Here is a 17,400-nt window from a genome sequence, read left to right on the forward strand (position 1 = left end):
TCAGCATACAGGATATGTTGTAAGTGACAGAAGATTGAGGAAGATCTAGCTTTTTTAAAGCACTTCACCTGGTCTGAGGTGGCGAAGTCAAATCTGACAAAAAAAATCTGGACTTTACTGAATTTGCAGAGTAACGACCATTCGGCTGAGAGAAAATTCGCCTGGCGACAGACTCTTTCGCTAGTGAATTGACGCCTGCCTCTGTTAGTGAACAGGTGATGTCTCTGCAGATGGTAACGCTGGAGAATTGTCGCTAGTGTTCAGTAACGTAACTGGAGGGGGGTGGACCCTGGTGCGGGATGTGCAGCCGGGCCCCCCGCCCCCCTCCGTACCAGATTATCTACCCAAAATAGGCCGCTGCGGCTGGAAATCAGCAGTGCACGAGCTGCCGGGGGCCCTGAGGGGGTGCGGATCCTGGCCCAATTGCACCCCCTGCTCCTCCAGTAGTTCTGCCACTGCTAGCGTTAGCCACTTCGTCCTTTAGTGAATCTACCCCTAAGTTGGCTAGAACTCTAGGAACAGATCACAAGGTAAACTGTACATGGTCAGCTTTATTCAAGCAAGGAGCTGCTGTGCTAATTATAGCTACACGTTTGCAAAAGGTTTTCAAGAAGTCTGTGCCTTCTATGACACTTTAAACTCTTGGGCTTATGGTCACAAGCATATATTTGCAGGTAGTCACTGTTTTTTTGGGAACAACGCCTTCCACGTTGATGTGTAATGCCCCTCATTCTGCAGAAACATTTATTATAGACAGCACATTTTCCATTAAAGTGTGAGGGAAGAACTTGTCTGCCAGCTGCGGCATGTGATTCTTCCAGAGATCACAAACACCTCTGTGCCATGATGATTAACCTGACAAGGCTGATCAGACTCTTGTGGTGGTTCTGGGGACCAGGCCCGGACTGGCAATCTGTGAGTTTTGGCAAATGCCAGAGGGGCTGCAATAAGGTGCCATAGAAAGTCGGTATTTAGTGGGCTGGTGGGGGCTGTTTGCCCTTTGTGTGGGCTGATTGGGCCTCTGTGTACCTGAAATGCCAGGGCCTATTTTGATTCTCAGCCCAGACCTGCTGGGGACCTAAGGTTACCATGCTGCTTTCCAAACAAAAAAAAACTGGCACATGGTCCCCTTAAACAAGCGATGAAGGGACACAGCCCCTTTATCAATGGGTAAAAGTGCAAATTCACCCTTTGATAAATATGGTGCCTTACCCTAACAATCCTGAGCACGGTTTCAGTTAGAGGAGAGATAACCAGGCCGGGTGTAACACTGTTAATGTGCAGCATGTGCCATTGGCATCTATCCCAATGGGCAAAGACCCAGAGGGCAGAATGAGATCAGTTAATGCATCCTCTGCTCTGTGCTTTACGCTGTATTTTGCTACTGTTCTTATATCAGATGGCAGTTGCCTGTGGAGTGATAGATCTATTTGTGTGAATGCAGCTACATCAACTTGTTTTCAACTTTTGGTAGCTATACAACAACAATGGGTGAGGCCAGGGCAGGGGAACAAAACCCCGGTTCCAGTGAAATCCACTAATACACAAATAAAAGCAAAACTGTGCTGGAAATGTACAAAACAAAGGGCTGTATAGTGTTCCAGTGGGTCGTGAGCAGCCAGGGAGCTATTTAGTGTAGCACAGGGGGAGGCAGATGAAAATTCAAGAGATGAAAAGTGTAGCCATTTGTAGCATAAATACAATAACAAATGAAACATAAAAACCAACTCACTACATTCTCTACAACTGCCACTTAGAAAATCACATAATTCCGCAGGGAACAAGCCCATAAACTGTCATACTTACTAGGCAAATAATTTCTATTATTGCAAATGTTTACTGAAGTTTAAACTTGCAGCCCTGGGTGTAATGAGGGAAAGGGAATGTTTGCAGCCGAGGCACAATGAGGGGGAGAAAGCAAATCACACAGGGACATGGGCTGGACACACTACACTTGCTCAAGGTTAAAGGCAGCAGTGTATTGTGCTCTCCTTTCTCCCCTGACTCCTGAGATGTGCGCGTTTCCTTCTCAGTGTAGATGCATCTCATTCCCGCTGCTCCCCCGACTGTCCCTCCTCTATTAGCCTCCCTCCCTCCATCTCCTGTGTCTCTCAGGGCTGTGACGTCAGCAGCTTGGTCTGTGCCCCATGCAGCCAGCAGGAGGAGCAGGAGGAGAGAGAGAGAGCGGGGAAGGAAAGGAGTAGTGAAGGAAGGAGAGGAAGGAGGGAGGGAGTTATGCGAAGACGGAGGTTCGTGGATAACAGTTCTCTTCTGTCCGGGAACAGGGAGGTGCCAGCAGTGTCTGCTCCAAAGAAAGCAAGTGACAGGCATAGAGAAGGCACTGGAGTCCCGTAGTATCGGCACAGTTCGGCAGCATTTCCTACAGAAGGAATATAAGCAGCACCCCAGCCAAGCCCTACCTTCTCACTTCTTGTCCCCTCACTTTACCTTATAAAGGTTCAGTCCATTCCCCTCACACTCCTCTCAGCACAGTGACAAGAGAAGTAACCCCGTGGCTCCAGCTCGCCCTCTTCTCGTCTGGTGTGGCTGCTGATTGTCTGGGGAGCATGGCTTCATCTGCCAGCGGGATGGAGGAGGTTCGTTCCTCTGTTCTGACCCCTCTGAAACTGGTGGGACTGGTGTGCATCTTCCTGGCCCTGTGTCTGGACATCGGAGCCGTTCTGAGCCCAGCCTGGGTGACGGCGGACAATCAGTACTACCTGTCATTATGGGAGTCTTGCAAGAAATCCGAAAACCGCTGGATATGTGATTCCACCCTGCAGAGCGGTGAGAGAAAGGGACGCAGCTGTCGCCAATGCACTCTCGCTAAAAGCGACTCTTCTGGCTTCCTTCCCTTGCTAACTGCTGCTTCTATCTGTCAGCTGGCTGACTCCCCTTTCCTTACTAGTAGCTACCTGCTGGATGCCTTCACTTTTAACTACTAGTAGCTACCTGCTGGATGCCTTCCCTTCTTACTTGCTACTATCTCTCAGTTGGCTGCCTCCTCTTTTCAGCTTCTACTAACTACCTGCTGGTTGCCTTCACTTTCTAACTGCTACCTGTCAGCTGGCTGCCTCCCCTCCATAAATGCTGTTGCCTGTCACCTGGCTGCCTTCCCTTCCTAACTGCTTCTGTCTGTCAGCTGGCTACCTCCCTATCTGTATCTACCTGTATCTATCTGTATCTACCTGTATCTACCTGTATCTATCTGTATCTACCTGTTGGCTGCAACACTGCCTTCCCTTCCTAACTACTAGTATCTGCCTGCTGGCTGCCCCATTACCTAACTACAGGTATCTGCATGATGCCTGCCTCCCCTTCCTAAATACTAGTAGTATTTACCTGATAGCTGCTTCCCCTTCCTAACTGTTTACTTTGTCAATTGTTGCATTTCCATCTTAGCTACTGGTATCTACCTGCTAGCTGTCTCCTCTCCATAACTACTAGCATCTGCCTGCTGCCTGACCTCTTTCCTAACTACACCTTATCTGCATGTTGCCTTGTTCTGCTTTCTAACTACTAGTACAGGTATAGGATCCCTTAACCGGAAACCCGATATCCAGAAAGCTCCGAATTACAGAATGGCTATCTCCCATAGACTCCATTTTATCCAAATAATCCACATTTTTAAAAATGATTTCCTTTTTCTCTGTAATAATAAAACAGTAGCTTGTACTTGATCCCAACTAAGATATAATAATCCTTATTAGAAACAAAACCAGCCTATTGGGTTTATTTAATGTTTAAATGAATTTCTAGTAGACTTAAGGCATGGAGACCCAAATTACAGAAAGATCCGTTATCCGGAAACTCCAGGTCCTGAGCATTCTGGATAACAGGTCCCATACCTGTATCAGCCTTCTGGTTACCTCCCCATCCTAATAACAGGTATTTGCATGATGTCTGTCTCACCTTCCAAACTTTTAGTATCTGCTTCCTGACTCCCTCACCTAGTATCTAACTACTGGCTATCTACCCTTCTACTAGTAGTAACTGTCTTCTGTCTTTCTTATTAACTGTTGTGTTCCTGATGACTGCTTCCCTTTCCTGTTCATACATATTATTAGAAACATTACCTACAGCTCCAAGTATGGCAATCACTCATGGGATCCCAAATGGTTGGCATTCTTAAAGTGTTTACTGATTGTTGAGACCCCTCTGCATGGTTTCCTATGCTTTTCCTGCAGCCAGTTATTGCTGGAGAAGTGCTGCAGAAAAAACCTTTAGCATTCTGTTTTTGGTGGTAATTAACGCAATATACTTTTATTTTTATAATTTGTTGAAGTTAGAATTTGCTAATATGTTTCTGATAAAGCCTGCTGCTACGTTAATCATTGCTACGTTAATCATTAAGTGTTTGTATAGTGCCAGCCTATATTTCCTTCTTTCTTTTCAGCTGCTCTGCTTATCTGTCATATAGGTATCTGTCAAATAGATATACTAAACACAACTTTGTCATACCAAGGGCTGTCAGTCAGATAATGTGCACATATTTATGCTGCACACGTATATATTTTGCCAGGAGTTCATGTTAGTATGCTGTGTCTGTGCATCATTTGTGCTAACTCACACTGAATTGTGAAAGTTGAGGTATGTCTAAGTGTTAATGGGGGCAGTCACGAGGTTAGTGCTTTGGGGTAACTATCCAAAATATCACACAATCACGTACCAGCTTTCAGTATATTTAAAAGGGCTAATTTACAAAGCAAGTGCAAAAATTGGATGCAAACTGACTTTTTTTTTCTAACAATGTCGTTTTCCCCAGAATTCCTGCATTACTGAATTTGTGTCTATCACAACCTGTGCAAAATGCGCCAAAAGTATTGTCCATTTTGTTAAGTCACTTGCAAGTTGCAAACCATGCAACTTCCTATTATTTGAGTTCAAACAGTTAGTATTAGTTTGTAATGCTTGGTACAAGTTGTAATGGAGCATATGTGGATGCAAGTTCCTTCCTATTGAATCTTATGATGTCAAACAGAGGAGTCTTACATGATGACATACAGGAACCACTGGGAATACTGGGCAAATTCTGCAGAGAAGCACCATAGTCACGTACTAAATGGAATCAGGACAAGGAATTGGAACAGGAACTGCAAAACAAGTAAATGACCTTGCACACAATTTACAAATATTTGGCACTTGCCAATTATTGAGCAACCAAACAGACACAGGGTTTTAGTTAAAGAAGTAAACATCACACAGTGATTCCAAACTTACTGCTTGAAGGTTGCTAGCAGATGTAATGAAAACAATATTGGGCCATATAGAAGGTGGACAGATTGACCACTCCTGGTGCACAAAGTGAAACTGTCTGTTTTGCAGTGGGTTAGTTAGGAGCACAGTGTAGGAAAGCAATTTGACCAGTGTTGCAATTTGCAACATTTTGGTTTTTCAGAACCTGAGAATTATTTAGCGAATGTGGAGACGGGTGTTACAACTGAGTTTCCTGCACTACAAACTATAGCAGCCGGGCCATTGTATTGCTTTGTCCGTCTCACAACATGTGCAGATTTGGTTCCCAGAGCTTGACTGGTCTTTGAAGTCTCTAGCTAGATTGCAAGCTCTTTGGCTTAGTGTTATCATTCATACTTGTTCATATCAAGCTGTTAAGCCAGGCTAACATACTGCTTTGTGGGTTACATTTGAAGACATTTGCCAGTGTTCCGTTTAGGATTCGACCAGGATTCGGTCGATTTAACTATGTAACTATGAATCCTTCTGCCCGGCAAACCGAATTTGAATCCTAATTTTAACATGCAAACTAGGGGCGGGGAGGAAATCGCGTGACTTTTTGTCACAAAACAAGGAAGTAAAAATGTTTTCCCCTTTCCACTCCTAATTTGGATATGCAAATTAGGATTTTTATTCTGTTCGGTATTCGGCAGAATATTTCACAAAGGATTCGGGGGTTCGGCCGAATCCAAAATAGTGGATTCGGTGCATCCCTAGTTCCGCTATATCCCAATATTTGGTTACAAAGCACAGTCTCAAGCTGTTACATCTAGATGTAGATCTACTTCTCATTCCAGAAGTCTTCCTTTATATTTGCAACAGAATATTTTGTTGTATAGGCCCTTTCTATAATAGCAGAAGCACTATGCATGCAAATTACCAGACAATGTAATATTCTGCTTGGTGATTCTTCTTCTAGTCAGCTCATTTATCTCTATATATTAAATGTGGTTTATTTGACTAGCTAGAATGAAACTGTAATAACATTTATAATGATCTTTCAGTGTAAATCATGAATCATCAATAAGATTGTATGTAAGCTCCACAGGGCAGGGCCTCCCTACTGTTGTATATTTTAACATGATGCACTTTATCTTCCTATCTTCTTTATTTATTACTCTACTGTCTATTTCAGATGTCTGCACTATTGGGTGCCTATTTATGTTATTGTTTTTTATTCAAATAGCACCAACCCATTGCACAGAGTGTGTACAGTATATATATATATATATATATATATATATATATATATATATATATATATATATATATATATATGATGCACACGTTTGAAAAAATAAATAATAATGGTTCACTAACTTTGGAGTGCAGGTCCTTCTGAACTGTATATAATGCTTTGACCCAGCACCCTCTTCAAGACTGGCTCAGAGTGCAAACATTTGATCTATCTGGAAATCCATTATCCAGAAAACTCTGAATTATAGAAAGGCTGTCTCCCATAGACTCAATTTTATCCAAACAATCCAAACTTTTGTAGTAATGAAGTAATGTAATGTAGTGATGAAACAGTACCTTGTACTTGATCCAAACTACGATATAATTAATCCTTGTTGGAAGCAAAACCATCATATTGGGTTTATTTAATGTTTGCATTATTACATAGTAGACCTAAGGAATAGAGATCCAAATTACAGAAAGATCCCTTATCTGGAAAAACTGCAGGTCCCAAGCATTCTGGATAAAAGGCCCCATACCTGTATGATAGGCCCTATCATACACTGTAGAGTAAATTTTAGTAGGGGCCAATTAAGCTGCCTATATAAGGGGTGTATTTTATTTTCTGCTGTCCAGTTGATGTATTTAACAGCATTAATACATTTAGAAGTTAAAATTCATACAGCAAATAAATATCTACTATAAAAATAATAAATAATAATAATTATCTACTGTAAAAATAATTTAAATTATGCAGCAGATTAACTGGGTTTTAACACACTATCTTACACCAGAATTTAATGTGGCTGCCTCCCCTTAGAAGTCACTGCAGAGCTTTGTGACCTGCAAAAAAGTACTTGGACATAAATATATATATATATATATATCACAGTAGGGGGAGCATTATCCCATGTATACTTTAAAGCAAAATGTTATTTTTCAAAATGTTTTGCCATTAAAGTTGGCCTACACAAAAAATACATTCATTAAACAAAAACAAAACACACAACCATGTCTGCATATATGTTTCTGATAGGAGCTTTGGCAAAAACATATGTGTATCAGCTTCCATTTTGCTTACCCTAACAAAGTTTTTGTTAGTGACAAGCTTGTGCCACCAACCCACAGTGGAATTGTATGGAAGACTGCCTCTCTAAAAGCAGACTCCTTAGCAACCACAATCCATTCTCCCCTTTCATTATAACCATGGTTTCAGGAAGAAATATTCAGAAGCGGGGAACAGTGAGAATCGTCTATATTTTCTTTTTCTTATATGTATGCATATTTTACATAGCTTTGTGCCTGAGTGTGTAGTTAAAAACATTCCAGAACAATGCTAGTGCAAATCAGATGAGGTAACTAACCCTCATTCCGATGGCTCGGTGCCTGACAGCCGTCTGCTTTGTGAATTAAGAAACAATAGTGTAGCGAGACTATGTGAAATGCACTTCTCTCTTTCTCACAGTAGGCTATATTCTATAAGAAACAGATGTGATTTTCACACCTCTTGCTCTGTTCTTCTACATTTCCATTCCATCCCTTTCAGTGGGTCACTTGCTTTAGTGAATGCATTCTCCTTATTTTTCTTCAAGAAAAAGAAAGAAAGAAAAAAATAGAAATTCAAGGTCATTGCACAGCTCCCAGTTTCACAGGCTATTCCTTGAGTAAATGAATAATTATGCTTGAACAGGTCCTTTATGTTTGACATCTGGGGCTTTCTATCAGCCTACAAAAGAACTGTTGTGGGATTGTTTGACCTGTTTTTTTAAACATAATTTTTCTTAAATAACAGGCTTAAAATACTCTGGTTATTTTAGAAAACACACCCATGTTACATTTAAAGTAAACATCAGTGAGGCCAACGAGAAAAATGATGATGCTGTAATGCTTTTGCAAGGAAACCAAGGCACGTTTCTTACCCTTTTAAAGGAAAGACTTCATGTGGTGGTATTCAGAAACCTTCAGTTTTTTTTAGCTGGATTCTAGTCAAAATCGTGTAATTAAATCCGTCTGAGTGTTTGCTGTGAAAACTGCTTCCTTCTTTGGTATGCTCCATCAGCTGCTTTACTAATGTGTGTGCTGCTTACTTTCTATTGTGCATTGAAAATGATTTCCTGTTATAATTTCTTTGCAAATTATAGTTGCATGTTTCACATATCTTGTATAACTTCTTAACAGAAGGCATGTGTAACTTATTTTATGGTATAGAATTGCTGTACATTCTTATGGCACTGCTCTCTTTCACTTCATTCAAGACTAACATACACATCTGTGTTGCCTGGGGGTGCAATGATGGTACTATACACTGAAGGTTTGTTTCACTGTGCATTAGTTAAAGTACCAGAGCATCTCCTGCTTGGCCCAGACCCTAGCAGGCCCACATTCAAGGACAGATCCCATGTACAATCCTTTCTTATTTAACATATAGGACAATATATTATTATTTTTAACATGTATTTTTAAAACGCCAACATATTGCACAGCACTGTAAAATAAGTGTATTTATACAAATAAATCACATCAAGTACACACATAGAACATACAGGGTTACATACATAACAACCAATACCAATTCAAAAGGTGAGAAAGGCCCTGTGCAAAAGAGCTTACAATCTAAAGGGGAAGGGAAGGAGACACAAGGTGTTGGAGTGGGCAAGATCAGTAGTAAGCAAGGTGAGAGATGTAGTATATGGTATTGCATTTGGTAGCTAAACAGAGTGAGGGTAGGCATCTCTAAATAAGTGTGTTTTAGGACATTTTATGAAAGCAGAAAGGTTTATGAGAAAGTCAGAAAGACTGTGGGAGAGAATTCCAGAGGTGGGGTGTGGCCCTTGCAATGTGTTCAATGTGAGCTTATCAGGAGGAAATGAAAGAAGAGTTGAGGAGCTGGTCAGTAGAGGAGTGAGTATCTAGCGATGAGTTCAGAGATGTAGGGTTGGGCAGTGTTATCAAGTGCTTTGAATGTCAGGGCCATTTGTTTGAATTTTATTCTGGAAGGTAGTGGAAGCCAGTGCAGGGATTGGCAGAGTGGCATCGCCGAGGAGGAGCGGTTGCTGAGGTGTATTAGCCTGGCAGCAGTGTTTATTATGCACTGGAGATTTGAAGTGGAAAAGCTATAACATTTAGCATTATCTACATCTAATTATTGTGACAGTGGGCCCTTTGTGTCAGTTTTCTTGTGGGCTTTAGGTGGCCCTTAACATAATTTATAACATACTGGTCATTATTTGTGTTGCTTTATATTTTTATAGTAGTATTGTTTCTAGAACATATTATCCCTTCCCTCTCATACATTCTTTACTTTGATTACTCATTGGCATTCCTGGCATTCGTTTTCAGGCACATTGTGTTGCTGCACAATATAGTTTACAATTAGATTTGCAAGCAGTACATTCTTATTGCTATTGTTTCTATAACTGATGTATGGCATATTCTTCCTTTATTGTGCAGTCATAATGTAACTATTTTATGAGTCACTCACTGCCATTCATGCAATTTACAAGTATATTTTTCTCTTGCTCAGCAGAGCTTACAGTTTTCTTTAGATTAATCTATCTGTTATCCATCTGTCTGTCCATCCATCTGTCCAACAATCTAGCTATCATCTATCTATCTATTATTCATCCAACTATCTATCTAATATATCCATCCATAAATCAGTCAATCTGTCTATCCATCCATCCAACCATCTACTATCATCTATCTATCTATCTATCTATCTATCTATCTATCTATCTATCTATCTATCTATCTATCTATCTATCTATCTATCCATCCATTCTATCTATCTATCTATCTATCTATCTATCTATCTATCTATCATCCATCTATCTGTCTATCTATCCATCTATCCAGCCATCCTGGATTCTGAGCAGGCATAACTTATCATTATGGAGCATTATGGGACCCTCAGTTGATCGTGCTTGTGCCCTAAAATGACCTGCTTTTTACATCTGGAATGTTTGGAGATTTGGATGACTGTACAAGACTGAGCTGAATATAAATTATGAATGAGAAGGGTTGTCTTTTCTTCAGCCTCTGTAATTACTTTTCAGTTAGTTTCTTTTCTATTTGAGGCAATAGAGAGGACATCATAACATGAAACAAATTGCTATATTGCTGTATATATTTGCCAAAATAACTTCCAAGGTCTGCATCATCCTCATCATCAAAAGTGGATTTTTTTTTTATTTTGTTAAGAAATTATATTTTTTGGGGAAGTATATTTTCTAAAGTGTACTGCTTATTACTATTTCAGTAAGAAGTTCAGAATAAGTTGTTATTCATAGCTTAAAGGTGTGGTTCACCTTTAAGTTAACTGTTAGTATGTCATAGAATGGCTAATTCAGAGCAATTTTTCAATTGGACTTCTAACTACTCTTTCCAGCTTTAAACTGGGGGTCAATGACCCCATCTAAAAATGAAAGTCAAAAACCATAAATAGCAACAAATGAAAAACAATTCAAATTGTCCCAGAATATCACTGTCTACATCATACTGAATGGTAATTAAGAGGACTTGAAAATTTTTTCTTAGTGTTTTCTTACAACAGTGTTGGTCTCTATTAATAATAGTATTATTATCAACATAAAGCGGCAACATATTCTGCACTGCGTACAAAAGTGTGTGTCAAACATACACATTACATCCACTTATTGGGCGATACAAGATATACAGGTATGGGATTAGTTATCCAGAAATCTATCATCCAGAAAGCTCCGAATTACAGTCATCTGCCATAGACTGTACTCACTACCATATTTTACTTGATCCCAACTAAGATATAATTAATCCTTACTGGAGGCAGAACAAGTCTGTTGGGCTTAATTAATGTTTAAATAATTTTTTAGTAGACTTAAGTAATGGAGATCCAAATTACAGAAATATTCCTTATCTGGAAACTGCATTGTGTCTGTTGTACTTGTCAACTGAATATTTTTTCTATTTTTTATGCTTGTAATGAGGTTATAGATAAATGAATTGTCCCCCCCCATTAATCGCTTTGGGCCCCTAGAGGGAAGGCAGTCCAGCAGTTTTGGAGGTTATTAAACATATTTAAATTATTAAAAGATTGTTACGTACATAACTTTTGTGATATTTATTTTAGAATAAGTGTAGAAAGTGTGATTAATCACAATCAAGAGATTGCTATTTTAAGGACAATCATTACCATTCATTTCTCTTTGATGTGTTAATTTTCTGTGTTTAATAAAATTGATACTTCAAGGTAAGCACCTTATGATAATTACTATAAAGTGATACCTTTTCAGTTACTTTGAATAGTAGGACAGACATGCATTTATTGTATTTTATCTGAAATAAAACCTTAAAGGAATACATTTCTCAAGCTTTCTTTTGCCAATGGCAATTCCAGTTTATTCTTAAGTTATATGTGCAGTGCCTCACATATTGATTAGTATATACAAAATGGTTTAAATATTTAATGATATTTTCAAGTACCAATGTAGAAGTCTTCCTGACCTTGCATAGTCTATTGATCTGTTGCCCAGTTTCATTCTTGCAGTAACCCAAGGTTACCTAAAGGAAAGCTATGTTTAAAAACAGTGTGCTTTGCTAGCCCCCAACAACAATTTTACAAGAATCATACATGAATTCATGTGTACTTCTTTTTAACTTGTTTATTTGTGTCCTTGAGGTGGGCATTGAAAGTACTGTCTCTATTTTTGCTGATGATACTAAACTGTGTAAAACTAGGATGCTGCCCCTTAGCAGAGTGATTTGATTAAACCGGCCAGCAAACTGGAACATGAGGTTCAATGCTGATTAATGCAGGTTATGCACTTCGGTACAAGTAACATAAGTGCTACACTAATTAGTTGTTTGTTTACTTAATTAAAAAGGATTTGGGAATGTTTGTGGATAACAAACTGTGTAACTGTAGACAGAATCACCCAGTGGCTACTAAAGGGAATAAAGTACTGTCTTGCATAACAAGGGTATTACCTGAGGGATAAAATCATTATTTTTCCTTTTTAGAAGTTGTGGGCCCCATCTTTTAAGAAGGTTAGGGTGACGAATGAGCTGGAGAGTGCATAGATGTTCAGCTAAACTTGTAAAAGGAATTGAAGAAGTAAACTATAAGGAAAGACTGTCAAGGCTGGGGTTGTTTTCTCTTGCAAAAGGTACTTCTTGCTTTTGTGCACCAGTAAGGTGAGGGCAGTGAGGCGTGTGGCATGCTGGTTGGTGTCAGAGTCTATTAATGCATTTAGTAGTGGCTTAGATGACTTTAGAAAGGGATTGTTCACCTTCCAATATTTTTTTTCAGTTCAGTTGATTTCACCAGAATACATTACTTTTTTCAATTACTTTATATATTCCAGTTGTGAAAATTTTTATAATATTGCAGCATAAATTAAATTTTTCACCTTCTTAGGTCTCTCTGAAGGAGCCCTGGAAGGGGTGTCACCAAATCTGTTCTAAACGTTTCTAAATTATACATTAGTTTAGTGGTCCCCAACATGTTGCTCACCAAGCCCTCTGATGTTGCTCCCAGTTGCCTCAAAGCAGGTGCTTATTTTTGAATTCCTGGTTTGGAGGCAAGTTTTGGTTGCATAAAAACCAGGTGTACTGCCAAACAAAGCACTCTACATAGGGGTTACCAATAGCCAATCACAGAACATAATCGGTATCCACAAGAACTTTTTTCATGCTCTCCAAATGTTTCTTTTTACATTTGAATGTGGTTCAAGGGTAAAAAAAAAAAAACATTGGGGACCCCTGCATTAGTTGATACATTTCTTTTCTTTGGCCCTGCTGAGCAGAATCACTTACAGGCAGCTGTACATACAATAGTTGCTTATTTACAATAGTTGCTTATATTCCACAGATGCTGCTCAGAATCAGGGACATTATACTTCTATTCTATAAAAACGGTCAAAAATAAAACAGGGAAAGTAATTAGAAAAAAGCCTTTCTTTCTGGTAAACAATCTGAAAACAACTGAACTCAAAAAAGTGTTTGGAAGGTGAGCAACCTCTTTAAAGAAGCACAACATACCGGGCTATAGTGATCTTAAGATCTAGTTAGTTTAGTACAGGTATTGTACTATTATAGAATCTGTTATTCGGAAACCTGTTATGCAGAAAGCTCTGAATAATGGGATGGCCATCTCCCATATACTTCACTTTAATCAAATAATTTAATTGATTTCCTTTTTCTCTGTAATAATAAAACAGTACCTTGATCCCAGCTAAGATATAATTAATCCTTTTGGAGGCAAAATAATCTTATTGGGTTAAATTAGTGCTTAAATTATTTGTTTTAGTAGACTTAATGTATGGAGATCCAAATTATATAAAGAGCCCTTATCCAGAAAACACCAGGTTCCGAGTATTCTGGATAACAGATCCCACATAACAGGTATGTCCAACACAGGTGGTTGTTTGATGGGGTTGAACTTGAAATTTTGTTACTTAGTATTTCTTAACTAACATTAAGAGCCAGATTTATTAAGGGTCGAATTGTGTTTTTCACAAAAATGTCGAGTTTATTTTTGAGTCAAAAATTGATTTTTCTGCCAAAAAATGTATTTTCATTTTTCGACATTTATTATACCCCGACCCTGGAAATAGCATGAATCTGAAAATACACCATCTAAAACCTGTTGAGGTCATGTAGGAGTCAATGTCAGAAGTTCCTTAAACCATTTGAAGATGTTAATAGCCTTTATGATGTTTGAGTTTTTATTGGAGGGTTTTGTATTGAACACTCGATCAATTCGAGCGATTTGAGTTTCATCAAAAACTCAATCAATTCGAGTTTTCAAGTTGTTAACCCTGAACTCGTTAATTCGAGTTTTTCCCATTCGAGTTTTTTCTTAAATAGGAACCGAGATATGATTTGAAATATGAACTTTGTATATTTCTTGGTGCTTTGCAGATTAAGTCACATTGAATCATCTGAAAAGGTACAGTTATAGGTATCTTATCCACAAACATGTACCATTTACTTTATCCTAACTAAACTACATACATACGTATAGGTGACAGAAAAATTCTGTCAGGTATATTAATGTTAAAATGTGTATTGTGATCCAATATACAGAAACCCCCAGATCCAATAATCTTGAAAACTCCAAGTCCCAAGTATTCCGGACAATAGCATGGCGATTGCATGCAAAGACAATTTTATGATAGATGTTAAAAAAGGTTTAATTTCTGTTGTCAGTATCTCTTTAAGTACTCATTAAAAAAGATTTCCATAAGCAAATGCTAAACTCTCCTGCCATTAATAAAATGAGCCCTTTAGTTAGGAATATACGAAGCATAAGCAGATGTTAGTAACATAGTGTAGTGTTTCTCCTGGCCACTTATATGCAGTAAGCACCTTGTGGAATGGCTATTTCAAAGTGTTATGTTAATGTGTTATGTTAATGTATAAAGCTCAAGATCTCAGAACTATGGTAAATGCAACAGCTTAAAACCATAATAGGTGTCAGGTTGTATGACATTCAAAGAATACCTATTGGGTGGCAATGAGTTTCAGTTTGGTTGGATGTGATGGAAGAATTGATTATATTCAATCTGGGGCTGGTTTGAATGTAGGTTCAGATGGCGATAGGGTCACCTTTCGCTGCTTCGAAAGCCAGATAGGAGGTGGGAGCTTTGGTTGTGACAGCATGAGTGGAGTGATATTGTCAAGGCAGCTGGGCTATGATGTAACGATCGTTGATTGGTCGATTGCTTGGTCAACCTAGGAGGGTCCTCTCCATTATTTTTACTAATTTTGGAAAATTTTGGAGAATTTGGAAAACCGGGCAGGCCTTCTGAAGACCAGGCTGTCTGGGTCAAACCTGGACATGTGGCAACCCCTAGATGACGAGTGCAGGTTTGGTGCAGCTCTACTGTGATTGCATTCAAAATTAAATAATATTTTAGTACTACTAATCATTCCTTATTATAATTGCCTTTTGACACAATTTTACTGTTGTTTATCTAGTGCTAAATTCTGAAAAATATTTTTCTACAGTATCTTTTTGTTCTGTATCTCTTCCTTTTGATAAGGGAACGCAGTGTTAGTAAATATGAACAAACAAGTATTTGCACTGACAGCAGATTTTAGAAGGAAATTTGCTTAAAAAGCAGGAAAGTGTAACCGGGTGTTTCAAAAAGAATAGTAACAATAATGGGAAGGTCTTTATTAAGGCTTATGTTTTGGATGTTTGCGTTTTTACAAGATCCAGTTATAAATATAATTAAATACACACTGTTATGGGTAAAGTAGTTGTAGAATCACATAATAATGCAATGATTTAAAATGCATGTATGGGATTTATTACGAGGACACTCTTTATCCGAAAACCTTAGAAAAAAAACAATTCTTTATTTATGTCAGATTTTTTTTATCTCTGTGACATGGCTGTTGATAAAGGGGAACTCACCAAACAAACCTATCTTTTCCCATTTTGGCTACCCAAGTACTATTCCAAGTAAAGGCCGACTATCTCATCATAATAAGTGTTTATGTAAACAGCAGTGCAGTATTTGCAGTGATATCTGATCAAAAACCTAGCCATATATCAGTCATGCTTGCAGTCATTTTGTTGTGGAGTGGACAAGTCAGCTGCTAGCATTGGCCAGTGTATTGCTGAATATGTGTTTGCAAGATTCCATGTGGTTGTGTACAGATGTTTCTGCAGCAAGCAATGCCATTGATTTTGTTTATATTTGTCTGCATGAAAACTGTGAATTATGCGTGAATGTACCTGGAAGATTACAAGATGTATGTATCTGCAGGATTAATGGCATTATATGTACAGTATATGTAGCTGCAGCAATATTTGGGAGTGTGTGCATACTGTATCTTATTGTATTCTCTTCCTGTAATGTATTGTCTGACATTTCTGGTTAATGCTTTGTCTAATTACATCTCAGAGCACTCTTTGTTGATATTACTTGAATATGCAACTAGCCTTGGAGCACACCCATATTTACTTGTATTGCATAGGTATAACAGTAGTTTCCCGTATAGCAATGTATTTCAATATCCTGAACTCACACCTACTGTAATTCATGTAATGCAGCTCACTATCATACCTCCCAAATCTCCCGTTTTCCACGGGACAGTTCCGATTTTGACAGCTCAGCCCACAGTCCAGGGTTTTTTTGCTGAAATGTCCCGACTTCCTCTTTGCTCTCTTGCACTGACTCCAGTAAAAGATACAAAGTTTCTGAAACCTAATTAAAACAAGAGTTTTTTTGGCAGTCCAGAACAGCCAAACAGGTGCACTTTGCTACTTTTGCAAATAAACAATTGTAACTATTTAAGATAAGCAAGTATCTTGGAACAGACTAGCAGCTTAAAGGGCATTTCACTTTCATTAGCAAAACTTAAATAACATATAAAACATTGCACTAAAAATTCCAGAAATGTGTTCAAACTTTGATAACCTGCTAAATTTTGTAAAATGGACATGTTAATTAGGGTGTGTGTCCATAAAATAGGCATGGTAATTAGTAGGTGTGTCCATAAAATGGGCATGTTTAAAATTTTTACGGGTTACTGCCCATGGGCAAATTTGCCCAGTGTTGATAAATGACCCCCACTGTGCTGTTTTCTGTGTAGTCATTTTCAGCACACCTGAACACAAAAATGTTGAGCTGCCGAGGTTCTTCTGCAGTATTCCACTGCAACATATTAACTGGGAATGCGGTTTCACCAGGTTAAACACAGAACAAAAAGGGGATGTCTTTAAAATGCTTTTTAATAAATATACATGTCACTATATTCCCCTTGTAAGCAAGTAACATTGTCACAAAGCAAAACCTTTTTGGTTCGATAAAAGGATTGGTGTTTGAGGTTGGTAAGAAAAGATGTACTTTTAAAGCATTCAAGTTAGCTGGGACAGCTCAGCTAAAACATTTATCAGCAGGCCAAGAAATCATGCAAAAAAATCAGACAAGCTAATTTTATATGGTAAAGGGTATTGCAGATGGTTAGTAAAAAGAATCCAAAATAATTTGTTATTAT

At 38.5% G+C, this 17,400-nt stretch overlaps 1 protein-coding gene across 1 annotated transcript in view; it reads left to right on the forward strand.

Annotated features, from left to right (window-relative positions):
* Window positions 1–2,259: 2,259 nt before the first annotated feature.
* tmem47.L (transmembrane protein 47 L homeolog) overlaps window positions 2,260–17,400 on the forward strand; it is a gene marked incomplete at its 5' end in the record, with an annotated part of 44,456 nt that continues 29,315 nt past the window's right edge. The window contains 1 exon segment of the mRNA NM_001091665.1: window positions 2,260–2,787. Coding sequence (NP_001085134.1) covers window positions 2,568–2,787 — 220 coding nt within the window.

The sequence above is a fragment of the Xenopus laevis genome, chromosome 2L (genome assembly GCF_017654675.1).
Source record: "Xenopus laevis strain J_2021 chromosome 2L, Xenopus_laevis_v10.1, whole genome shotgun sequence".
In the NCBI taxonomy this organism is placed as follows: domain Eukaryota; kingdom Metazoa; phylum Chordata; class Amphibia; order Anura; family Pipidae; genus Xenopus; species Xenopus laevis.